This window comes from Bufo bufo, chromosome 7, assembly GCF_905171765.1.
Source record: "Bufo bufo chromosome 7, aBufBuf1.1, whole genome shotgun sequence".
In the NCBI taxonomy this organism is placed as follows: domain Eukaryota; kingdom Metazoa; phylum Chordata; class Amphibia; order Anura; family Bufonidae; genus Bufo; species Bufo bufo.
Genome location: NC_053395.1, coordinates 32,900,269 through 32,926,337, shown reverse-complemented (window position 1 = coordinate 32,926,337; position 26,069 = coordinate 32,900,269). Strand labels below are relative to the sequence as shown.

The 26,069-nt window shown below is 47.7% G+C and overlaps 1 protein-coding gene across 2 annotated transcripts in view; it reads right to left on the bottom strand.

Moving 5' to 3' along the window:
• TTYH3 (tweety family member 3) overlaps nucleotides 1-26,069 on the bottom strand; it is an 82,508-nt gene that overhangs the window by 19,116 nt on the left and 37,323 nt on the right. The window contains exons 4-13 of one of the 2 annotated variants that reach the window (XM_040441187.1): nucleotides 24,264-24,484; nucleotides 22,833-22,928; nucleotides 19,036-19,108; nucleotides 18,817-18,892; nucleotides 11,125-11,180; nucleotides 9,183-9,275; nucleotides 8,896-8,988; nucleotides 8,672-8,808; nucleotides 7,637-7,813; nucleotides 4,590-4,665 (exon numbers count right to left, since the gene is read on the bottom strand). In XM_040441187.1, the coding sequence (XP_040297121.1) occupies nucleotides 4,590-4,665; nucleotides 7,637-7,813; nucleotides 8,672-8,808; nucleotides 8,896-8,988; nucleotides 9,183-9,275; nucleotides 11,125-11,180; nucleotides 18,817-18,892; nucleotides 19,036-19,108; nucleotides 22,833-22,928; nucleotides 24,264-24,484 (1,098 nt within the window). The remainder of the gene's footprint in view (nucleotides 1-4,589; nucleotides 4,666-7,636; nucleotides 7,814-8,671; nucleotides 8,809-8,895; nucleotides 8,989-9,182; nucleotides 9,276-11,124; nucleotides 11,181-18,816; nucleotides 18,893-19,035; nucleotides 19,109-22,832; nucleotides 22,929-24,263; nucleotides 24,485-26,069) is intronic. The other variant, XM_040441188.1, reaches the window with a different exon arrangement.

The window sequence follows — 26,069 nt, the reverse complement described above, 5'->3', positions numbered from 1 at the left end:
CCCAGCAGTGAGCCCGGTGATGTCACCTGCACTGATGGGCAGGCTTTAGCGCTGCCCTAGCCTGTAAAACGGCAGTGTGTTATAGTAAATAAAAGAGCCCGTGCCCTGAGCGATCCAGCGCGGGGCAAAGGAGAGCATCGGGGCATGAAATGCTCCAATGCTAACATCAGAGTTGCTGCCTGGGTGAAATTATGGGCATGTCCGGGTTCAGCTCTGAACCCAGACAACCCCTTTAAAGGGAACCTGTCAGCTGCACTGTGCTACCCTTATTGAGGGCAGCATAGTGTAGAGACATACTCGCCAATTTCAGCGGTCTGTCACTGCCGTGATGGCAGTCAGTACTTCTAGGCTACCTGCACACAGGGGCGGGGTGTCTTGCCGAAATTTTGCATGAATTTCTGTAAGGCCTCTTTCACACAAACGATACAGATAGGCTCAGGATGCGTTCAGTGAAACTCGCACCATTTCGCAAGCAACTTCAGTCAGTTTTGTCTACGGTTGCGTTCAGTTTTTCTCGCGTGGGTGCGATGCATTTTGAGCTGTTTTTCACCAGCGTGAAAAAAATCTGTAGGTTTACAAACAATATGGCCTCTTTCACACGAGCGAGTTTTCAGAGCGTGTGCAATGCGTGACGTGAACGCATAGCACCCGCACTGAATCCTGACCCATTCATTTTAATGGGTCTGTGTACATAAGTGGTTTTTTTTCACGTATCAGTTCTGCGCTGTGTGTAAAAATGCAGCATGTTCTAAATTCTGCGTTTTTCACGCAGCCCCGGCCCCATAGAAGTGAATGGGGCTTCAGTGAAAAACGCATTGCATCCGGAAGCAAGTGCGGAGGCGATGCGTTTTTCACTGATGGTTGCCAGGAGATGATGTTTATAAACCTTCCGTTTTTTATCAAGCGTGTGAAAACGCTTCAAAACGCATTGCACCCGCGTGGAAAAAACTGAACGCAATCGCAGACAAAACTGACTGAACTTTCTTGCAAAATGGTACGAGTTTCACTGAACGCTTCCGGACCTAATCCGTCACGCTCGTGTGAAAGAGTCCTATCTCCTAGCAACCATCAGTGAAAAACACATTGCATCCGGATGCAATGCGTTTTTTCCACGGAAGCCCCTTTCACCTCTATGCGGCCAGGCGTGCGTGAAAAACGCTGAATATAGAACATGCTGCGATTCTAGAACTGAGGCATGAAAAAAAAAAAAAAACCGCTCCTGTACACAGAGACTCCTTGAAATGAATGGGTCAGGCTCACTTCACGCATCGCACCGGTGCGGAAAACTCGCTCGTGTGAAAGGGGCCTAAGACAGCCCTCCGCACCAAATACCACATGTGTGTTACTTGCGGTTTTTGGTGCGTTTCTGATGTGGTTTACCGCAGCGCTCACCTTTGCATTGAAAAGGATGAAATCTGCACAAAAGAACCACACAAAGAAAGGACGTGCTACGGATTTCAAACCAAAAAGCAAAAATGTCCATGAGATGTGAAATCTCCTACACTCTGCTGGTCCTGCACTACGCTGCACGGAAATCGGCTCATAATCTGCGACACATGGGGGTGGCCTTGGCATACTGACTTGGGCATAGCAGCGTTTCGAGGAATATAGACCGATCTGAGGCGGCTTGTTGCCCCCCCGCCCTTGGATGTTCTGACAGGTTTAGGCAGTGAGCAGCATCAGACTCATCTCTCTCGCAGCAGAGGTGTGGGATGCAACAAGTCAGTAAGTACTGACTGCCATGACAGCAGTGGTGGCCTGTCACTATACTATGCTGCCCAGTGCAGGCGACAGGATCCCTTTAATCTAAACCCTCAATGCAAAGTCAAAAATGGCATCAAGTAACACAAGAAAAAAGAAAAAACAAAAATCAGGAGATTCATGGATTTTGTTCAGGAGAAGCCTAATGAAAGGATCGGATACAGGGGGAGGTCTGCATAAATCTGTTGTGTCATTTGTAAAAAAAATTGGGATTGTTTTCCATAGGTTGAGCTCACCGTCTTCCATCAATCACCTGCGAGCTAAAATCTAGAAGAGCTCACCGGTCACAGGAGACTTCAAGCAAAGAGAACAAGAACACCTTACTTTGAAGATCAAAGAGGAATCTCTGGAGATGTCGTTGTGGTCATTTATTCCTATTAAGTCTCATTAAAAGCAACGCATTTCGGGACATCTGGACACCTCCCAGTCGCTGTAGCGTGATGGAATCCCAGATGCCCTGAAATGCATTGGAAGCTTGAATACCTGCAGCGTCTCCGCCATACACGTAACTTCAGCGTTGTGAAGAGCACATCCTGACCAGGTGATCTCACTAATGTCTTCCTCTACTGCTCGTTACCCTACGAGGAGCTGCTTCTGTTCTGTCTCTTTGTAGTGGCATCAAAAATCACTCTAGAGAAATGTGTATTTCCAACTCTACTCTGCCTCTGAATGTGGAAGAACGCGACACCACTACCAAATCCATTTGGTATAACCATCTGAGAAGCCTCACGAATTGCCTTCTAGCTGAAGGGAACAGGTTTCCTACAGTCACGTTCCAAAATCAAGTTAAAAAAATAAATAAAAAACTTCCCCAGAAGAGATGGGGATGTTACATCAACCGAAGGGGAATGGCCATGGTTCTGGGATGAGATGTTCGCACGAGCAGGTATGGATGTGATGGTTAGGTGTCCACATACTTTTGGCCAAATGCATTGCTAAAAAGAAACCCAAGATCTCGTGCTCTTGAGATTTTCTGTCCTCCCTTCTAAAGTCTCACTATCAGGGTTCAGGTTCCTTCAGATTAATACGGAAAAGGACAAAGCTGGAGTTGTTTGATGGTTGTGCCCCCAACGTCAACAGGTTTGCCCAAGAAAAGATATATGTGGAGAAGGTACTGAATGAGACCATATATAGCCAAACACAGGTTAAAGGGGTATTCCCCAGCTAAGACATTTATGGCAAACAGTATCCCTCTAGTATGCTATTAATGTCTGATAGATGTGGGGCTAACCTCTAGGACCTACACCTATCAACTGCTTGGCTGTTGCACCCGGGGGGGGGGGGGGGGGAGGTGGTCCCATTTATTTCTATGGGAGAAGCAGAACACAGAGAGCTCTGCAGTTTCCATAAACACGGCCACCTCTCGCATCCTGGAGGCAGCGTCACTTGGGATGGAATTCGGAGGGACAGGATCAAGGGACCCCCCCCCTTTCTGGACCTAGATATAGGTCCCAGAGGTGGGACCCGCATCTACAGACATTTATAGAATATCCTCAGGATATTCTACACTATCTGGAAAACTTACTGCGATTGAGCCGAGATTGACAAAGTACAAACTGCTGGTGGTGCTCAGTCAATGACCACAGGCATCTGTACGACCATTACCACGCCAGAGGGGCAGTCGGTAACGCAGCAAGTCGAGATGCCCCCAGTATTAATGTGACCCTGCCTCCACATACGCCCTGCTGCAGAACTCAATATAAAGGGGGCCCCACCGTGGTTGTAGGATCATTGACCGAGCCCACACGAGCAGATTATACTTTAACAATCTTAGTTCAATCACAGTTTTTCTGATGTTCATTTTTGGGCAGTGAGACGAGAACACCACTTCTTTAAAGGGGACCTTTCATGGATTTTTTTAAAGTTTAATTAAATACCTTTACTTGCGCTGATGCTGCCACCCTGCCTGTTTTTTTCAAATACAGCTCGTACGCCCCGCTGTGCCCCCCTGCAGTTTTCCCGCTCAGCATCCTAATCCTGAGCATCGGTACAGGGAGGAGGAGACTCCAGGGTTTCTCAGTGGGCGTCGTCTTCTCCCTGGCTGTGCCGCGATCCAATCACAGCGGAGAGCTTCACAGTCAGGGAAAAAAAAAAAAAGCTCACCTTCTCCCTGGCTGTGATTGGATGGCGGCACAGCCAGGGAGAAGACGACGCCCACTGAGAAACCCTGGTGTCTCCTCCTCCCTGTACCGATGCTCAGTGTTAGGATACTAAGTGGGAAAATGCAGGGGGGCACAGCGAGGCGTACGAGCCGTATACAAAAAAAAAAAAAAACAGGCAGGGTGGCAGCATTAGCGGGGCAAGGAAACCGGTAAATAAGAGGTATTTAATTAAACTAAAAAATCCATGAATGGTCCTTTTTAATGCCAGTGAATATTTCAGATCCAATATGTTGCCCATGTTTGGATAAATAGTCTAATCCCCCCAGTTAAAAGAGGTTGCCCAAGACCAGAACCCGTACCACTCATGGATTGTGTTTGGTAGTGCAGCCCTTGCGGTGTCTTAGCCCCCTGAAGCAACCTTTGAGGCCCCGCACTTATGTCTAATAAATCAGATATTTCCCTTTTTTTTAGCACAACTTTAAGTGTGAAGAAGTTATAAGCGCGCCAAGTACGCAGTCCGTTTTTTTCCAATGTTCAGGTACAATGAAGATCATTCCCTTCTCCCAGCTTTTCTACAGAACCAAAAACTGCAGCCTGAAATGCGTCGTCTAGTTCAGGTACCGACTATGGTGCTGAGGATCACTGTACAAAAAGTGTGGGAAGCGAGGAGCACTAACACAGTCGGCTCTGCCTTGATGATGGGGGTGAAGTGGTGACAAAACTTACTGAAGGAGGAGGTGACTCACGGCCAATCAGAGGAGTGTTTTCACAGCGGGGATTTTGGAAGTTGGCATTCTGACTCCTGCAAAAATGGAAACACCTTGGTCAAAAATTGTGGCTTCAGAATCCACGCGTCAAGACACAGACCAAACAGATTCTGCTCAAAAGGACGGATACGTCTAAAGCGGCCGCCTACAAAAGCCAGTGGTACAAAGAGATGCCAACCATAGGAAATGCTGATAACCACGCCACCACCTATACTACATAGACCAAGGAGGAGGAGGAGACTGAAAATACCGTAAGATGCCCTGCTCAAGGGGAGACGGTGCCACTCAATCTCCCAGCTAACTCCTTCTAGTACTGTAGGCAAACGAGGGGCATATCTGGTCTTGTCAGTGCCCCTTACTGGCAAAGAGGGTGCAGGCTGCAAGAAAGGTGGAAGGCCCATCTGGTGAGCCCTCCTGGCCAGTAAGGAGAACCAACGGGGCTCAATTGCCCCAATATATAGAAGGAGAGACCTTCATCGCAGCCATACCCACCACCTCCCACTGGCCATAAAAGAGATCTGATTGCCAAACGTTTCTATAGCTGCTACAAGAGAGCCAAACTACATTGCCAGGATGCCAATGATACCAAGGCACTGCCCCAACGGACCTAAAAAAAAGGAGACCCTCAATAATTAAAAGGGGTTATCTTCGATGTCAAAACTGACGGCCTAGCTTTGGGGGTAGGTCATAATGTTAGATTCTTGGGGTCCAACTCTCTGTATCCCAACTATTTAAAGGAGCCATGGTGCCCTGTTGAGAGAAACGTCTCCATTTTTTACCAGACGCAGCTCCGTATTTTTGGTCGTAGCGGTGCCTGGTCTTACAATTTGTTACGGCTACATCCTATTGAAGGGAGTGATACTGAGCTGCAATACCAGGCATAGTACAAGGCTGTGCCTGGTAGACCATGAAGATGGGGCAGCTCAGCCGTGCCCGTCTGCTATACATATGGTGGGTTCTACCTACCCAAAAAACTATTGGTCTACAGATTTACAGATTCCTGCTTAAATCCACGTGTGACTGATTTAGGAAGCAGCGAACAGGGTCTGCTAATGAAAGTTAAAAAAACAAAAAAGGTGCCGTTTTACTCGTCTTCTAATTTTAAGAGAAACTGAACAAGCAGCTGACAATGAGGTGATGACCATATCAAAGTACCCAGGTAAATACCACATGCGTGCCATGCCTTCACCCTGTTGTATACCCGTATATTATAACTTTATAAAGGGAGAGTTCACATCTCCATTTCATTCTCCGTTATTCTGATCCGCCAGAAAAACAGGATCCTGTAAAAAAATAAAATAAAATGGATCCTGTTTCACATTTGGCATCCTTTTTAACCGTTTCCGTCTTTTTTTAGACAGAAAAAAAGCTCTTCATGCAGGACTTATTTTCCAGTCTTAAAAAAAAAACAAAAAAAAAAAAAAAAAAAAACGTATCTTAGACAGATATGGCTCAAACGGATGCCAAATGTGCAACGGGATCCATCATTTTTTTTTTTTTTACAGGATCCTGTTTGACGGATCAGAGGGATGCAAAATGAAACGGAGATGTGAACTCTCCCTAACTAGTATCTGCCCACAGAGGAGACAGTGAGACATATCTATGAAGAAGGAGAGGGAGGGGCTGGTAGAGAAAGCAAAGGGTGCACCGAGTGGCTTGGGCCCGCCCTTGGTGCACTTAACTACTTATTTGCATATATATTAAAAGTACTTTTTCTCCAGAATAAAGCAATGGATCACTACGTTATTACATTCAGCCGAGCGTTGCGCCTGGTTATCAGTGAGTTTCCTGGTGACTGGCTCCCCTTCACCTTAGCATCCAGTATGAGTCTATGTATGAAGGACGCTAAAACATGATAAGTAGGACTCACGCACACGACCGTTCCGGGTGCCTTCGGCAATTTGCGGAAAGGAACAGGCGGCCAATTGTAGAAATGCCTATTCTTGTCCGCAAAACGGACAAGAATAGGACATGTTATGGGTCCGCGGCTCGGAGCGGACCAGAACAACGGTCGTGTGCATGAGGCCTAAGTCTATCTGCACACACTGCAGATTACGCCCTGCTTTTGAAATCCACAGCATATCAATTCTTTGTGCGGTCGTTTTGCACAAAATTTGACCCTTTTCAATGCAAGGGATGAGATCTGCGCCAAAACCGCTTCCAATCTGCACCAAAAACTGCAAGTGACGCAATCCGTTTTTGGTGCAAAATGCATGGAAATTCATGTGGAGTTTATGAAAGACAACCTGTGTGCAGGTAGCCTAATGCGATAAATTGCTATAAACAATTTAAAAAAAGTTGAAAAGCCTGCATTTAAAAAAAAAAAAAAGTAATTATTTCGTATAAATACACATATTTTCCAGCACATACATTACATAACAAAAAAAGCCAACATGTAGACTCCCACACAATTGCAACAACCCAAAAAATGTATTTAATCAGGTTATTTAGTGTTAAACATAAACCATTCATTGCAGTTTTTGGTGGCACAAATATAGAAAAAATAAAATTTAATTTCTTACATTTTTATATGGTTTACATAAAAATGTAAGAAATTTTATTTTATTTTTTTCTATATTTTTGCCACCAAAAACTGCAATGAAGGACCCTGTAATTAATGCTGCATGCTACATTTTTCTGGGAGACGTCCAGTGTTAAAACCAAAGCCAGAAAGGATCCCATAGAACTCCATGGCATCAGTTCTGCCATCGGTTGCCCTCGGGTGTATGGGAGCCCAGACCTCCTTGTTTTGGGCGCTACTGGATGTGTACGGTATATTGCTCCCCTGGTTTCGCCAGCTTAGTTGTTCCAAATGTCATTGCAAGACTCCCCACATACGTAACTGAAAAAGTGAGGGAATGGAACGCAAAACACTGGGGTCACCAAAGATGAGATGAAATTCTGATGAGAAAGGGGCATGTGTGACACAGGGGGCTCTCGGTCAGAGTCCACCAGCACGTGACAGGCTCTGCCACAGATACCACCCTTTCTACGTGGAGGACTTACATGTACTCTGTCACAGGAGCGTTGCTCACGGTATGTGCGGCCGCTGGGATACTCGTCTCGCTGCCGTAGCTGCTCCCACAGCTGTACAAACTTGGCATGTGCACCCTGTAGAGGTTGTCATGAGTCTGTCGTGTCCCTGGTGTTGTGGCCTCCTCGTCCCCATCTTCATAACTGCCCCTGGCAGGAAAAAAAAAACATTGCCAAAATGACCAGTGCGTCTCACCAAGAAAATGCCAACGTCAAAGCCAATGCTTGCTTTCCACAGAGCACGCTGCCCGACTCTGCTTCATCTATCCGAATCACAAAGGCAAAAAAGCATCTGCGATACTTCCAAGCACATTGCGACATCGGCGGAAAAGCGGAAATCCAACTTCTATTATTTTCCACGGATAGGTTGCACACAATTTCCAAACCAATAGGGACAAGTCTGCATAGAATATGGATGCAGCTTTAGGATATCGTATGGCGAGAGGAGAAAAAACGGTTATCTGCTATAGGACCACTAGGTGGCAGAAGATGCGCAAAAATCACTGGATGGGACTAGAGACGTGCAAAGAAAGCAAAAACTGGAAGTAATTGACAAAAATGCACATCTGGAGGAACGCTAAGCGCAAATCTTCTAATACAAAAAAATAGATTTATACGTTAAATGAGACGCCATGCGGCGAAAAAAAAAGGGAAGTGCGTGATGGCCAAAGTGCCGCAGGATTGTGGAAAGTCCAAATATTCACTTGGGAGTCCATATGGGAAAGTGATATTGGTAGAGCATGGATTTAGAAGTTTAATATAAAATGTCTAATCGCTGGGACCCCCATGATGTACAGACGGGTGAAGACTGAGTACAGCGCTATAGAGCGGCGCCGCATGCGCTTGACCGCCACTGCATTTAGAGTTTGTGGGGTGAAGGAATAGAGAGCACTGATTGGACCCCCAGTGGTCATATAGATATCGCCTGTCCTATGGATAGACACATTTTGGCTTATATCCCTTTAAGAGAAAGGAATTGTGGGTAGACAGAGTACATATATGACTCACCTCCTCTGCTGCCAGGTATGGGGCACACTGCAAACTATAGAGCTGAACATCAGGGCAGTGACAAAGGAGAAAAGTACCAGGTAGATGAGCCCCTCTACGCCATCGTAGCAGAAACCGGTGAGAGCCTGCACATAATCCTTAAAGGGATAACACACAAGAGGCATCTTATCGTTTGTTCTTGCACAGATCACACACTAGCCGGGCACGGTTGGCATAGCCCTTACCAAATGTAATCCGCGGCAATCCACCAGAGCCGTCAGATGCTGCAGGTTGATCTCCGTGGCGTTAAGGACTCCTTGTATGTTGGTCAGTTTATCCTGTGTGCAATGAAATGGCAACTCGTCAAAAGACACCTCGGCCCACGTGGTCAGGTGCACGCTTTCTAGAGACCACTGATGAACCGGCAGCGCAAAGCAAAAAAGTTATGCAGAAACCAAGGGCTGCTAGAAGGCCTCGAGCCCACCTACCTCTCAGCACAATGATATAGTCGGGTGCAGGACGGCAGACTTACCATGGACCTGGGGTAATCTTTAACTGCGGACCGCAAGAGATCCAGAACGTCGTCCTGCATCTCCACCAGGGCTTTGTGGCCGCTCGACAACATCTATAGAAGACACACAAGGACGTTAAGGTTAATTTCTGGTCCATAGAGAATAATAAATGATGTGATCTGGTGACAGATACATCTAGTAGTGACCCCGATGCACATGTGGGGATTCTGCCACCAAAATGGCATCCCTCTATGGGAGCTATGGAAAGAGCCATGCAAAGTTTTCCTGGTGACGGCCCCCGATCTCCCAATAGGTGGGGTTGCCAGAGCTGAAGGAATTTACAGTGGCCATAGACGTCTACAGGATCTCTTCATAATGCAACATTAAAGGGGTTCTCTAGGATTCAACAATGTATGACCTATTCCTATGATAAGACATCAGTATCAGATTGGCAGGGGGGTCCAACACCCCGTCATCAGCTGTTCGGCAGTAGCTCCGTCCACTATGGTTTCCACACTGACCAGGGCTGGAGCTACCGCCTACCGCTGATTGGCTCTGGTGCAGGGTGTCTGACCCAAGTCAACCTGTATCAATGATCTATCCCAGGGGTGAGCAACCTTTGGCACGCCAACTACAGCGAGACTACAATGCCCAGCGTGCAGACTTGCTTGGCTGTTCTTATAATTTCCATGGAAGTGAAAGAAGGATTCTGGGAGTTGTAGTGTCAGAACAGCTGGGAGTGCCGGAGGTTGCCGATCCCTGATCTATCCTAATCATCAATTGTGAAATCTCCTTTAAAAAGGGATATTCCCACCATAAAGTATATACCATATATGTCTAAAAGATGCCGGTCCTACCTTTGGGAAAAGCCCTTCTCTCTAGTCGGGGAGGGGGGGGGGGGGGGGGGGGGGGAGAGGGGGGGGTCTCGCCTGGTGAGGCAGCCCGAGGCACAGACTAAATGGAGAGGAGGTCATGCACGTGCAACATCCTCTCCATTCAGCGGAGCATGCACTAGGGATGAGCGAACCCGAACTTTACAGGTTGGGATTTGGTGTCCGGGTGGTGTAGGAATTACCATTATGGATTCTGTTATAATGGAATATAACAAAATTCGTAGACTGAACGCAAAACGGAAATCTTTAAGAGGCATTCCGTTTTAAACCGTCTGGCCAAGCATAACGGATCCGTCTATGGCCAACAATAACGGATTCGTCTGGTTTCCTGTCGACAGGACTTTGTTTTCCGTCCTGCATAACGGAAACCAGGCGGATCCGTTATGCTTGGCCATATAGACTTCTATTATGACGGATCAAAACGGAATGCCGCTTAAGGGTCTATTCACACATCCGCAAAATGGGTCCGCATCCGCAATTTTGCGGAACAGGTACGAACCCATTCATTTTTAATGGGGTCGGAATGTGCTGTCTGCATCCGCACTTCCGTTCCGCAAAAAAACAGAACATGTCCTATTCTAGTCCGCAATTGCGGACAAGAAAAGGCATTTTCTAGGACAGTGTCGGCGATGTACGGTCCGAAAAAATGCGGAACGCACATTGCCGGTGTCCGTGTTTTGTGGATACGCAGTTTAAGGATCCGCAAATGTGTGAATGGACCCTAAAGGCTTCCGTTTTGCATTCCATCTAGGAATTCCGTTATAACGGAACCGATAACAGAATTCCTAACCCACCCGAACAGCTAACCTGTGAAGTTTGGGCTCGCTCCTCCCTAGGGTACCTGTTCTGCAGACAAACGCCCATTTATCAGACAATCATGGCCGACCTTGCAGAATCGGTCACGGCGGTTTATTCTGTATTAGGACACTATGCAGATTAACACTGTAAAACCCTTGCGCCTCCTCGTCCCTGCATGTGTAAAGAATCAACACAAGTTCTGCTGACTTGTCTCCGAGCCTCGTCGGACACCCAACGGTAGACGTCGGAGGTGGCGCACGGCAAGACCTACCTGCTGAAAAGGGTTAGCAGATGCTGGGTTGCAGAACAGATAGTAGTTTAAAATTTCTGAAATGGAGAAAAAAAAAAAAAGTTAATAAGTATAAATGCAGCTGAAGCCGGAGCCGTGACACGAGATGATTCCTTATCAGCAGAACGCAGAAGGTAAGCCATTTAGCATAGAGCTCAAGGGCCGCAGGGAATCGCTGGGGATGGAAAACCTTTTTACGTTAGATATATATGGAGTTTGCATCTCTCACTTCTAGAGCGGCAATTAGACTCAGCGGGAACTGTAAATGGACGTCTGGCTACATCGGTACGAGGGTCATTTACAGGAACATTCTCCATTTATGCAATGGGAACTCATCACCGTTATAATTCCAATCACGGTCGGACGTGGCGAGAGGGACGCTTTATCAATGCGTTCTAGGAGGAGCAAACGTACCGCTTTGCCCGCCTGGACATTAATCACCATTGCACTTGCTATACGATTATACACAACACCAGACCTGCATGGGGGGGGGGGGGGGTCTATAATTCTACAGCAGTCTCCAGTGTGATGGTTCCCCTGATGGTGGTAGTAGTCTTCCCCCACAGAGCTTATGTAGAGTTAGAGTATTCATACTGATTTTCTAATCAGCCCCCCAACGCCTGAGGTCACGGGAGGTAGGGTTCAGACTGTGGATTCTCCCCTCTCTTCATTCACTACATACACATTCTTGGCCGAGGTAAGCATGCATATGCCTGGGAGGATCGGGAGAGACAGCTGCCATCCAAATGAGTGTTTGGCCGCTGCTTCTCGCACATGTACGGCCATCAGAAGCTGCTGCCAGATATCTTAGGCATTGGCTTATCTCCCCTGCGAACAAAAGCATCAGGCATGTTGAAAACTAACAGCCCAATCCAAGTTCCCTGAACATCTGCTGTAGGGGGAGAGTTGGGAGACCCCCATACAGATGAGACGGGTGGCCAATCCACAAGTATCTTGTGTGTGGTCAGCTTTAGAGGTCCACTCTTTGGAATCCACTGTTCTAAGCGGTTTTATTTCCCACTTTAGATTCCCTGGACCTTGTAGTGGTGCAGGTTCTTTCACACAGTGGTAGCCCCCAGTGTGCCGGATTACCAGAAGCGCTGGTAGCAAAATAAGACTGGTTTCTATCTTGGACTAAGATTCATTAAAGCCTTGCTCTGCACATCCCGACTGTTTAGCTTCTGAAGAAGGACATGACATCTATAATTTAAGACATGACGCCAAGAGCAGACTGAAGAGAGGGGAACGCCGAATAGAAGCCAGCTGCTGAGGAGACATCTCGGGCAGACCAGGTTCTCACGCTTGGTGGAGGAGAGCCGCCCTATCAGCTTCACAATGTGAATAAGCTGCTCGTCAGACACATCAGCCTCCAATCTCACGCCCTGAATCCACCAGCAGCGAAGTCATGGAGAAGGAAACCCAGCCCGACCTGACCCAAAAAGAAGGCAACTATAGGGTAGAGAAGAAGGTTATGTCATAGAGAGAGAGGGAGAGTTGAGGGACACAGAGTGATAAGATGTGAGAGAGGGGGGAAAAACAGGAGAGAAAACAGAGGAGAGAGAAGAGAGGGGGAGTGGAGACACAGAAGAGAGGGAAGGAGGAAGAGAAGGAGAAAAAAGGGGCGAGAAAAGAAAGAGGTAAGATGAGAGAAAGAGGGGGGGGGGGGGGGAGACAGAAAAGAGGGAAGGAGGAAGAGAGGCAGAGAGAGAAGAGGAGGGAAAACAGGGAAGAGAGAGGGGGAGAATAGCAGGGGAGACAGAAGAGAGGGAAGGAGGAAGAGAGAGAAAACAGGAGGGAGAGGAGGGAGGAGAAAAAAAGGGGAGAGAAAAGGAAGAGGAAGGGGGAGAGACAGAAAAGAGGGAAGGAGGAGAGACAGAGAGAGAAGAGGAGGGAAAAACCAGGGGGGGGGGGGGGGGTTTAGGGGAAACAGGGGAGAGACATGTTTTATCTCCCCTTTTCTCCCCGGCAAAAGGAGAGTGGGAGAAAAGAAGGGCAAGAGAAAAGAGGAAGGGGTGGGGGTGGGGGGAGAGAGAGAAAAAAAAGAAGAGGAGAGAAAAAAGAGGGCAGAGAGAAGCTCCCATGTTTCCCCCCCCCCCATCTCTTTGCCCTCCCCTGGTTACACCCCCCCCCCCCCCCCCACAAGCAAGAGAAGAGAAGGGGAAGAAAAGAGGGGCAAGACAAAAAGAGAGGGAGGGAGGGAGAGAGAGAGGAGAGCGCAGGGGAGAAAAGTGAGGGGAGAGAGAAGAGGGGGGGGAAACAGGAGAGAGAAGAGGGGGGGGGGGGAAACAGGAGAGAGAAGAGGGGGGGGGGGAAACAGGAGAGAGAAGAGGGGGGGGGGGGAACAGGAGAGAGAAGAGGGGGGGGGGGGGAAACAGGAGAGAGAAGAGGGGGGGGGAAACAGGAGAGAGAAGAGGGGGGGGGGGGAAACAGGAGAGAGAAGAGGGGGGGGGAGGAAACAGGAGAGAGAAGAGGGGGGGGGAAACAGGAGAGAGAAGAGGGGGGGGGGGAAACAGGAGAGAGAGAAGAGGGGGGGGGGGGGAACAGGAGAGAGAAGAGGGGGGGGGGGAACAGGAGAGAGAAGGGGGGGGGGGGGGGGAACAGGAGAGAGAAGAGGGGGGGGGGGGAACAGGAGAGAGAAGACAGGTAAGGAGGAAGAAATAGAAGAGAAGCAGAGAGAGGAGAGGGGGCGAGAGAGAAGAAGAAAAAGGATAAAGAGTCCCAAAAACAGGAGAAATGTCAGTGCCGGTCAGTATCAGAGCAGCCAGTGTTATTTCACGTGTTTTGACCTCCATATTCTGCCATTATATACAGAAATACATAAAACCACGCTGACGCACCGGCATAATCGAGGTATTGGAGGCCGTGAAATCAAGTCCAGCCCCAGGTAGTAAAGGTTGCTTCAAATGTTCAATAACGCCCCCCCCCCCCATAAGCATCCAGAGAAAACTCTTTCCCGATGTCTGAATGACGAGGACACTGAATATTTCATCAGTGTCTCAGGAGATGTGCTGCGCGCAGGTCTCTGGATGGAGGCCACCAGGAACGCGGCGACGTGCTGTATAATTCATGGCTCTCCTCTGAGGAGGCTTCCACCAGCTGCTCATCTTTCTTGTCTATCGCTCCGCTGAGCCCATAAACTGTAATCAGCCAAGGGCAGCACAACTTCGCTCAGCACCCTCATCAGGTCACTGGCAGGAAACGGTCAAGTCCTTTTTTTGGCAATAAACACCAGTCTGCGTTTCTTGTTTGAATTGAGCGGCAGATACGCATGCGTGTCGAGGGGGTACGCCGGAGACACGTGGCCCACAGAGTTGAATAGAGCAGCAGGGTGCATGCGTGGCCACCACGCCATTCTAACAGGGGAACACTGGCACCAGTGGTCAGACCCCAGCCGATTACATATTATCCTGTGGCTGGGAGATAATCTGCAGTATTGACAACCCATTTGAGCTGTAATACTGTCTGCCTGGTACCTGCTGTACTGCTTCTCGCTCTGATCCTGGTCTCTGTTCTTGACCCTGATCTTGGACTTGCTCCTGGATACTGCCACGGCCCTGCCCCTTGGACTGTCTGCCTGGTACCTGTTGTACTGCTTCTCGCTCTGATCCTGGTCTCTGTTCTTGACCCCGATCTTGGACTTGCTCCTGGATACTGCCACGGCCCTGCCCCTTGGACTGTCTGCCTGGTACCTGTTGTTCTGCGCCTTGTCATTGTTCCTACCTATACTCCCGATCTCACTCTTATTGACAACCTGGGGCTCTGTTCCTGATTACACTACTACTGCATCAGCGCTGCTGCCGCCAACCCATCACTATTCTGGAGACCATGATCTGGGGAACTTCCCAGGGCAACATCCATACCTCCTTAGGGGGTTACAGGTGAACTAGCTACATAAATGAGTAGAGTGCCGATAACAGTGGTCCAGCTATCTCAACAGGGGTGGCTACTGACTGCATCATACCAGACCAAGCCATACCCAGAGAAATCCATCTCACTGCTAAATTAACACATATCGTGCTGTCCATGGCCGGCAAGCGGCAGCCAGACTGCGTAGCTCAATGTATATGAATGGCCCAAGACACAATGGGCACAGATGGAAGGCAGAGGTGGTCATACATCCCAGGCCTCTTTGAACATGGCACACACGTATACGCAACGCAGGATGGGCATATACGTCTCATCTACATCTATATGAAACATCCAGTTATAGAGAGGAGGGAAAGGAGGGGTAAAATCAGTGATGTATTATTCTCCAAAGTAATTACTGCCCTTGAAGGAACGGATCAATCTCACATTAGAGAGTGTCGAACTTCAAGGTCTTCTGGAAGCCAACGTCTGCCCTATATCACCTCGCCAGTGATGTTTTAAATAGGGTTTCTACAAGTCTCGGCTGCTAAATTAGACATGAGTAAGCGCTTCAGATGATGGCGGCGTCTCCAAAGTGCAAAACCTTGTTAGCAGAATGCAGATTTTCTGTCTGAGATCATTTCATCTGGTATTTTTGCAGCTGTACTGGGAGGCCTCACACCGGTAATGGGTGAATAATATATTTCTATGGAGTAGTGAGGTAGTGGAGCTAGAGACCTACTGTTCATGATGGTCTGGCATAAACAACATCGTCTCAAAGGGGTTGTCATCTGAACAAGCTAAAGCCGCCATGGCCGTCAGCTATACATTTGAATGAATACATGGACAGCCTGAATCCACCGGAGTGAAAAGCCCTGCTTGGGACCGGCTGTTTGCTTTCAGACAGGGTCCAGTACTTTGAGATCTCCTCTATGGCATCCATACGTCCATTTCAACTGAAAAGGGCAATATTTTTAGAGTTTTTTTTCTTTCTAATCTTTCATATTATATTTATATTTTTACTTTTGCAGCAGCTGCTTGGCATTGAGCTTGCAGTTCTTTGCACCTGGAAGGACCATGGTGGCTCACGCTAGGAGTTGGTCGGTCCTAGCCGCCAGGTCCCCGCTGTCCATGACATTAGGGCACATCCTAGCAGTATGCCATTGTATGAATTTGTCATGACGCCCCATCAGTTGCCATAGTAATAAACTCAAACTTAAAAGAAAAAAATCTACTAAAAAATAAAAATAAAGTGACTCGTAATGGAAAATTGATCAAAGGGGGGATGAAATTTTAACACATTTTTATTACTGTCACCTCTCTACGGCCGTCTGGAGGCCTATTCCCTTAGGAAGCCTTTTGCTAATGAACTAAAATCTATGAAAAAGGGCAATTAAAAGGACTACGTGTAAGGCGCCATGCACACGACCATGTCTTACGCGGTTCGCAAAATACAGATACCGTCCGTGTTGCATCCGCATTTTTGGCTGACCCGCTGACCTCAATAGGCCTGTGGTCTGCATTTTGCAGGCAAGTATAGGACATGTTCTCTCTCTTTGCGGAATGAACATATAGATGAGGAAAGCACACAGATCATTCGCGGGGTTTCCGAATCCGTTAAAAGACGTGCAAAATGTGGACGTATTAAAGTCATGGGGTCTGCAAAAAAAAAAAAAAAAAAATGTGGTTGGCACACGAACCACATCCACAAAACAGACACGGTGGTGTGCGCGAGGCCTGAATCGGTATGACAATACACCCAATGGACTGCAGTGTTACAACGTGACAGAAGTAAAGGGTTAAAATTGGTAAACTGAAAACAGAGTCTGATCCTCCCTAATGGAAGCCTCCATACAAACCATCTGAACCTGAGCAGGGGTGGAGGGGCAGCAATAATGGCGACGGGTCAGGACACTTCCCCTTTAATAGAAGCGCGGCAAACATTTATCTATCTGCTCACAGGAGTCTTGAGATGGTCAACCATTGCACTTAAAATCCAGGGGGCGAGCCATCGCTCAATAGGCCGTGAACCTGCTGTGGTCCCGGATGGGTTTTCAACATTGGTTAATATACCAAATCTTATTAACGTGACCACCTACTAGGCATACTTACCTCCGAACCGGAAAAGACCCTCCATACCTTTGATTAGTCACCCAAATCTACACCCAGCATTTAAAAATTTCCACTTCTTTCTTTAAGTATCCATACATTTGGCTGGCTTTTGCAGCAGCTGCTTGGCATTGAATGGTACGTGGCGACATACCGCACATACATTTCTGGGGTTTTTTTATTTTATTTTTTCTTTATACATTCTTAGATTTTGTTTGCTGTTGCAGCACCTGCTTGGCATTGAGTGATGCCGTTTAGCAATATACATATATTTCAGATTTTTTATTTCACAAGTTATACAACCCTACATTTTGGTTGCTTTGACAGCAGCTGCTTGGCATTACGTGCTGCCTGGCGATATACCGTATGTACATTTCACCATTTTTATTTCTCTTCAAACCTTCTTATTTTTGGGTTGACATTGAGAGCTGCTGCTTAGCTTGCTGTTAACTGGTATACCCTAGTCCAGGCATGGCCAACCAGCGGCTCTCCAGCTATTGTAATTAGGGCTGCAGCTAACGATTATTTGAATAATCAATTAGTTGTCGATAACTTAAATCGGGAAAAAACACCAAAATTACAAAACAAAGAGGTTTATATGATTTTACTTGAAAAATTATGTTCAAAGGCCATATTAAAACAAATTGTGTACGGCACTGTTATGGGGAGGGGAATCCACAGATCCCCCTCCCATAACAGTGCCATCCACAGATCCCCTTCCTCATAACAGTGCCATCCACAGATCCCCCTCCCATAACAGTGCCATCCACAGATCCCCTTCCTCATAACAGTGCCATCCACAGATCCCCTTCCTCATAACAGTGCCATCCACAGATCCCCCTCCCATAACAGTGCCATCCACAGATCCCCTTCCTCATAACAGTGCCATCCACAGATCCCCCTCCCATAACAGTGCCATCCACAGATCCCCCTCCCATAACAGTGCCATCCACAGATCCCCCTCCCATAACAGTGCCATCCACAGATCCCCTTCCCCATAACAGTGCCATCCACAGATCCCCTTCCCCATAACAGTGCCATCCACAGATCCCCTTCCCCATAACAGTGCCATCCACAGATCCCCTTCCCCATAACAGTGCCATCCACAGATCCCCTTCCCCATAACAGTGCCATCCACAGATCCCCTTCCCCATAACAGTGCCATCCACAGATCCCCTTCCCCATAACAGTGCCATCCACAGATCCCCTTCCCCATAACAGCCCCGGCCCCACTGCTCACAGCAGACTATTCTAGCAGTAACTTTTACTCAGCGCATCTTTATTACCTTACAATTAAGCTCAGGTAACAGGCAGAGCGGGCGGCGGCGTAACGTCACTCACTCAAGTGACGCACCTGCTCCGCCCACTTTATGAATGAAGGAGGCGGAGCATGCGCGTCACGTGAGTAAGTGACGTTACGCCGCCGCCCGCTCTGCCTGTTACTGGAGCTTCATTGTAAGGTAAAATAAAGATGCGCTGATTTAAAGTAAACCGCCCGCATAGCAACGAATCGGCGATTATTCGATAACTGGATAAGTCGACAACGATTCCCGTTATCGAATATTATAGATAAAGTCGATTAATCATTGCAGCCCTAATTGTAATACTACAACTCCCACCATGCCCTGCTGTAGGCAGTCTGGAGAGTCTCAGGTTGGCCATCCCTGCCCTAGTCCTTCTCAAACTCTCTTCTAGTAAACAGAAAAATAGAAAAATTACCTGCATTCAGGACAGATTTCTCTTGCACCACCTTGGAGACAAATTTGTCCGGTTCCACACAAAAGTCACTGGAGCCCTTGAGAATAATGGAGATGACGGTTACTATACATGTTCTACACATAAAAGAGGCCGTACACCTCAGATCTCTGCCATCGTGAAGGTGCACAGGTGACCATAGTAAAACAAAATAATAAAAAGTATTTGTAGTGTTCATCTTACCACAGCCACCGCCAGCTCCAGGCCCATGGATGCCCAACTAACGATCAGTGCCAGGACCCCGAGGAAGCACACACTGTGAATGCAAAAGGCAAGAAGTGCAAATCTCAGGAGCAGGGTCATCGATACGGGTGGATGTTTGCCGTTCTTAGGCACATACAGTATGTGGAGGCGAATCTGCAGACATTCTAAAATTCACGGCAAACCCCCCCCCCAAGAGACGACATTATCATAGCTGAAGGCCAGAGGAGGATGAGGGTATTACACAGAAATAAAGGCTACAAACCAGTGAATCCCATCCAGCCACTGGATATGTACACCCGACAGATGATGGGAGTCGGGAGAGCGCAACTACTTTTGCAGACTACTGCATTTTCCATAGCAGCTGGATATTTCCACCATATGGATTCCTTAGATTCACTCTCGTTATACTAGGGACGTGTGGTTTTTAGCATTTGGCCAATCCTCTCATTTCTCATCGCACTGTGTGAGGATGATATTCCGGCTATGTAGAGTCACTTCATGGTAAGGCATCCCCCTCCCATAACACAACGCGCGGGATCAGCCTTGTATTTGAAATATACCTGCAGTGATGCTCATGCTGATCTACCTGATGTTCATGATTCTAAGAAGCTGACATTTACACAGGCAGAGCAGGAGAAAAGCGGGTGCAAAGGTGGCCACACAGCTTACATAGGTGTCAAATAACCGCTATTTTGGCCAACAATACATATTCACATTTTCCATATGCTCTTGACAGAGGGAGGAGAATAAGTGGTTAACATTCCCTTAAGAAAAAAAAGGATTGCGCATGTTGAAAACCAATATGTCTGTCCAGCGCTTCTCTCCTCAGTCCCTGGTGTAAAGATGGCATTTCCCAGAATGTAAAAGGAAATTTCAGCTCTAAAGCCTGCAGAATTGTGAGTACAGCTCTGGAGAAAGCCTAATATCCTAGATCAGATTACTGTAAAGTCCCCAATGTTAAAGGGGTTATCCCATCTTAGACAATGGGGGCATGTTGCTAGGATATGCCCCCATTGTCTGATGGGTGCGGGTCCCACCTCTGGGACCCACACTTACAAGGAGAATGGAGCGGAGAAAGTTAAGGAGGGCGCACCGCACATGCGCAGCCGCCCTCCATTCATTTCTATGGAGCTGCCGAAAATAGGCTCGGCTATTTCCATTGGCCCCATGGAAATGAATAAGAGCGGTGACCGCGCATGCGCGGTGCGCTCCCATTCACTTCAATGGGAGAGGCGGGGAGCTGCGCCTGGTGGTGGACGGACCCCGGGAAACACTGGGTCCTTCAGCCACAACTCTCCCCGAATCCGCTCTCCTTTTTGTAGGTGCGGGTCCTACCTCTGGTCCTAGCGATATGCCCCCATTGTCTAAGATGGGATAACCCTTTTAAAAGACTTCACTTTCTGGGATGCAAGTCAGCTGAGCAAATCCTGTACAGACACTGATTGAGCAGGGGAATGGAAGATTGCAGCTCTGAAGCCACCAGAAATATTAATGCAGCTCAGGATCAATACAAGATACGTAACGTTTGTTACTTTTATGTAAAAAACTTCTATATGTAATATGATGTTTAAAGGTAAACCCTGTGGTGATGGCGGCAACAACCAGACTCTCAGGTAATCAGCGTCTTCCAGAACTTGTCCTTCTCCGTTCATGTATCTAACTTCCTTATAAACTCTGTGAGAAAGTTTCGCACCATCTGCCACCTCTTTGCCTTATGTAACCTGAAGGCGGCAGGAGAGGCTTCTACCCGGGACGCAACAAAAGAGCAAAGACACTTCAAAGTACCGCTACGTAGTCGATGAATTAGTAATGAGGATTAGACACTTCCAAGGGCTTTGAGCTCAAAGCCAAGCACAAAAACTCCCAAAAGCTGCAGGGCAAAGGTAAAGCGGGGGGCTACAGGGAAATCCTCTGCTACGGAGTCGCGCTGTGAACTCTTCACTCTTCTGCCGAGAAGAACTTGATGAGAGAAGTGCGCAGGGAATACGCGCCTGACTGCAAGGTGAGCGTTACCAAGAATGGACATTGATCCCGTCCACATGGTCTTGCTATTTTTGCCCATGACGCTATATACACATGTGTAGGACATGATAATTACGGTAGAAAACCGTAGGACCCTTACTGGTGCCCCGTTTCTCAGCAGTACCCTGTAGTTCCATGGGACCCCAACATAGCTTTTGAGCCGAGACTGGTGGTTCTCGACTGGCAAAAATGTCCGGAGCCAGGACGTCGTATTCTGCGTCACTGGTAACGTCCTGATGCTGGCTGCTGTCAGGAGGGGCCCGGGGAAAGAGGAGAGGTACGGAAACGCTTTCTTTTGTCTGGTCTGGGGTCAGGCATCTAAATTTAGTGATCTGATGTCTGAAGTAATTGGGGGGGGGGGGGGGGGTCTGCCGAGGTCTAATTTAATGTAGGGTGTCTCATCCCGATCCATGGACTAAATACATTTAAGGGGCCTGCTGAGGTCTAAATTACTTTAGGGGGTCTAATCTCAGGTCTAATTTAATTTTGGGGTTCTCCCTAAATTAACTTAGGGGGTCTGCGGAGGTGTAAATTAGTTTAGGGGGCGGGGGGTCTGATCCAACATCTAAATTAATTTAGAGGGTCTGCTGAGGTCAAAATTAATCTAGGGTTCTGCTCTGGGTTCCCCATATATTCAGGGATCTGCTCTGGGTTCCTAATATACGACTGGCCGCCTGTTGTGCGCGCACAGGACGTAACCGGTGCCTACAGCAGAGCGTTCTTCCATATAAAGCAGAAAAACATATCTGACACTTTCCTTGTACTCCGCATCCCGATATGTAATCCTGCCTTCCCGGGGACAAATGCGCCATTTACTAATTATTTTCTTCCAGACAATAGATCAGACCTCTGACAGACATGTGGCAACCGCTACCAGCGCCTCGGGGTAACCATGGAAATCACATCAAAAATCCCGGCGCCCGTACAGCGGTCGTCATTTTTGCAGTTTAAATATTGAAAGAACTCGTTCTTGTCTGAAGCACCGACGCAAAATGACGAAGGCCCAATACTACGGAGGAGACCCATCAAGAAGGAGCTTTCAAGTCCGGTCTTGATATCACGACGCCTAGTCCTAAATTAGGCGTGACCTCCAGCATTCTGTGCGCCTAGGATGAAATCTATGGCATCATTTAAATCTCCCCAATGGTGCAGAATATACCACCCTCTTCATGTTCTTCTCACACGTCCAAGACCTGGGGAACATTTTTTAAAGAAAATTGCTCCAGAAAAATATTGCATGTGACGTTCAAGTTGCAGGACGACGCAAAGGTTTGGCGCATTGTCGTGGATTCGGCGCTTTCCTGCAGCGATTTTAGTTGGAGGATATAACCGTGACTCGCAGGGGACGAAGCGCCGCTGTGCAGCTATAGTCTTAATCTTGTCCAGCATGATATTTACCGGTAACCCCTTCGCTCCCACTCCACGCAAATTACCTGGGCGCAGCACGAGAAGCCTGTCGAAGTATGTGCAGAGTTGGACAGCGTTCTGCGCACAGTGCCCTCCGCAGGATCAGGGTGTCACAAAAAGATGCACTTGCGCCAAGTTTATCGTCACGTGGGGGCACGAAGGTGGTTTGCGTTGGCTTTTGGTGCTCATGCATTTATACGTTCTGGTCAGGCAGAACATACATGACCCCTGGCCACCTATCTTTGCCTATTTTACCAAAGCCACACATGGTAGAATTAGAGGATTCATTTTGGGGGGGGAAATAGTATTGTATAATAATACATAGAGGTTGGATGATGACTACTCACCCGGCCAGGATGGCCTTTGAGTTCCGTATAAGGCCGAATAGCACCAACAAGCATATGAAGACGTGGAAAAGGAGCAGGCCCAGGTACCCCAACCACCTAGAAAGAGAAGACAAAATCATTCCGGTACATCAGAAGACAAAGGGCTGGTGGAGGAAAAAATGGCTATGCTCAAATCTAGGCAAAAACTACCCGCCTAAATCATGGGCGTCTTAGGACAAAGGAAAATTAATTAAGTTTAAAGGTTGTGTGCCCTAAAGCACCCACAATACAGGTCACAGATGAAGGGCTTGGCTGCAAATTAAACACCCAGCAATCCAGCAGTGGTGGCCGTGCTTGCACACTATTGGAAAAAGCACCAGCCTATGTGCACTATGACGGTCCCAGCCCCCAGAGAGGCCGGCGCTTTTTCCGATAGTGTGCGAGCACAGCCACCACTGCTGGATTGCTGGGTGTTTAATTTGCAACCAAGCCCTTCATCTGTGACCTGTATTGTGGGTGCTTTAGGGAAGCAATATGGAGAATCACAATACATTAGTAAGTGCCTGGTATTAACTTTCTCTACATGATAAATGCCACTTACTGACGCGAGACAACCCCTTTAATACAATTTGGGTTCTTAAAAAGTAGTTTCCTATCAATTCTCTGAAATGTAACCAAGTAAAGGCCGTGTTCAGCAACATAAGGAAGAGAAGAAAGAAAAGCAGGAGTATAGATGAGAGTGTGAGAAGGGACGATAAGGAAGGAGAAGGAAAAGGCGGCGAGCGGACAGGGGATCGCAAGCGGACGGAGGGGGTCTAGGCGAGAGGTACAAAGGGGAATGAGAGAGATAGAGGAATATGAGCGGTAGAGGAAGGGGGAAGGAGAGAGGGAAGTTGAGATGAATAGTAAAAGAAGAAGAAAACGAGGAAGCAAATTGAAGAGGGAGGAGAAGAAAAGGGAGAGGAAGAAGAAAAGAGGTGGGGAGAAGAGAGAAGCGACAGGTCAGTCCGACCCTGCAAGCTTCATAGACAAGTTTGAGATGAACATTTTCTGGATCTTTTCCATTAGTATCATCGCCACAGCAGTAAAAAAGGGGGCCTCCACCTAAGGGGGAAAATCTAATTGATAACTGACATGGAGAAGGTCAATGTGTGGCTGATGCCAAATTGTTTCTCTCCAACATTGTTGCCAGTGCTGTGCCAATCAAAGATTGCCAGAGCATCTCCTTTTTCTTTCGTCTGTCAAAGTGGCACTCCGCCAAGGGCAGTGAAAGGTAGTGAGGCTTGGCATTAAATCAGACTATACTTCCTCTATTTCCTCCTGCCACAGTAATCGGTATGTGGAGAACCCCTTTAAGGAACGTGTCCTACCATCTGAACCAAAAGACACGAGGTTAGCGTCTACGACTACTTGTCCATGCAGGAGGATGTGATGGAGCGGGCATTCCCGTACCTGTACCAGTCATACAGATCCACCTGTTCGGCCAGGTCGTCCATTGACAGGTCTTGGTTTTTCCAGAAGGGGATGTCGGAGGTTTGTTGCACTAGTGTGTATAGGAGACCCTGAAGCTTCTGCACAATGTGCAGGTAATCAGTCTGCTTTGTAAACATGGCTTCCAGTTCTAGTAGATTTGGTTCCACAGTTTGGTTTAGCGCTATGGTGGTTTCCGACACCTGGAAGAAATGGGCATGTTATGAGGCAAGTACGACTGGGATCCACCTGAAATAAAGAACAGGTAAGTACTTACCTGACCGATTCCATTCTGGTTCTCCTCTATTTAACCAGCTGCAGCGGTGACGTCAATTTGACGACACGTGACTGCTGCAGCCAATCGCTGGCCTCAGCGGTGCACCTGAAGTGGCTAGTGATTGGCTATGGCGGTCATGTGTTGTCAACATGAAGTCACTGCTGCAGCTACGTAATAGAGCCCAATCGAGAGAACCAGGGAGGTGGCATGGGATCAGTCAGGTGCTTACCGGAAAACCCATTTAAAAAAAACACCACTTTGTTTTTAGAAAGGGGCCTTCCCATTCTAGACATTCATGGCATACCCACAAAAAATCCATGCAGATCAATGTCCGATGTAGCTTCACAGTGGATACAGCTTCAGATCCCTTGCATGGACACAGAGGTAAAAATGCAATTCTAGCCGCCTACAGTCACCACTAGGGGGAGCAGAGGAGCTCACTGCATACAACACATATTGAACTCTATGCAGTGAGCTCCTTCTAGGACTGCACATGATGATAGGGATTATTGTTTCCTTGTATGACAAGGTTTATGCACTGGACAACCCCCACTTGCCAGAAGAGTATAATGTCCCTTGCTGGGACCCCAGTGACCGACTGTTCGCTATGTTAAAACCGAGCAATAAGAGTTTGCTTTCCCTGCAACCGACATGAATGACCTACTGTCATATTGTCAGTATATACAAGCCCCAAATCTTAGCTGCTGAGTTTTTTGGGGTATCGGTATTATTGGCAGAAGATGGTTTGCAGCCTGTAGTCTGCGGATGGTCTGAGATTTCCTTTCCTCGCGCCTTGCTGTTACACCTCCTCTGTAGCGCTCCTACATAGAGAGCTCCTATTAATAGAAGTCCATCACCAGCCTACTGTAGATCATGTTCCCCAACGTATCTGCATAGGTTCCAACTCCGAGGCTGCAGTTCAGGCTTCTCCTATTTCTAATGGTGTCTTAACTCTGAAAACTGCTGACAGACAACACTGGGGAAATCCGCAGCTCAAGCCTGTGCTTTTTTGGCCCGAGGGTCACATTGTGCAATGCCAAGTTAATATGGGAAGGTCTTCTGTTCAGGATCCTCAACTTTTGGCCAGAGTACAGAATAATTACAAAAAGCGTCTCTCTCTCTCTCTGGAGGACCGTTCCTGTCCTGCATTACTTAGTTATTTGAATGGGAAATGTGCAATACTTAATTTCCCCTGTGGTGGCACTGCAGGGAAACTGAACACTTCCTGTCTGGCTTCCCCACCGATTACAGATGATCGCTGAGGGTCCAAGGAGGAGGACATTTTGTGCTCTGTTTTCTCTTGGTCCTGAGACCCTTCTAACAAGAAAGGAAGTAGAGAATTTATTTTATTCTACTAAAAGGAGTAGGGGCTTGTGTATCTTTTGACAAAACCCCTCTACTAATGGAGAGCCACTGACAAGCAGCATCTCCCACTCCAGCAGTCCCGGAGGACCGTGCATTAAGCCTTCTTTTACACGTCCGTGATGACATCTTTGACAAGATGGTCAGTG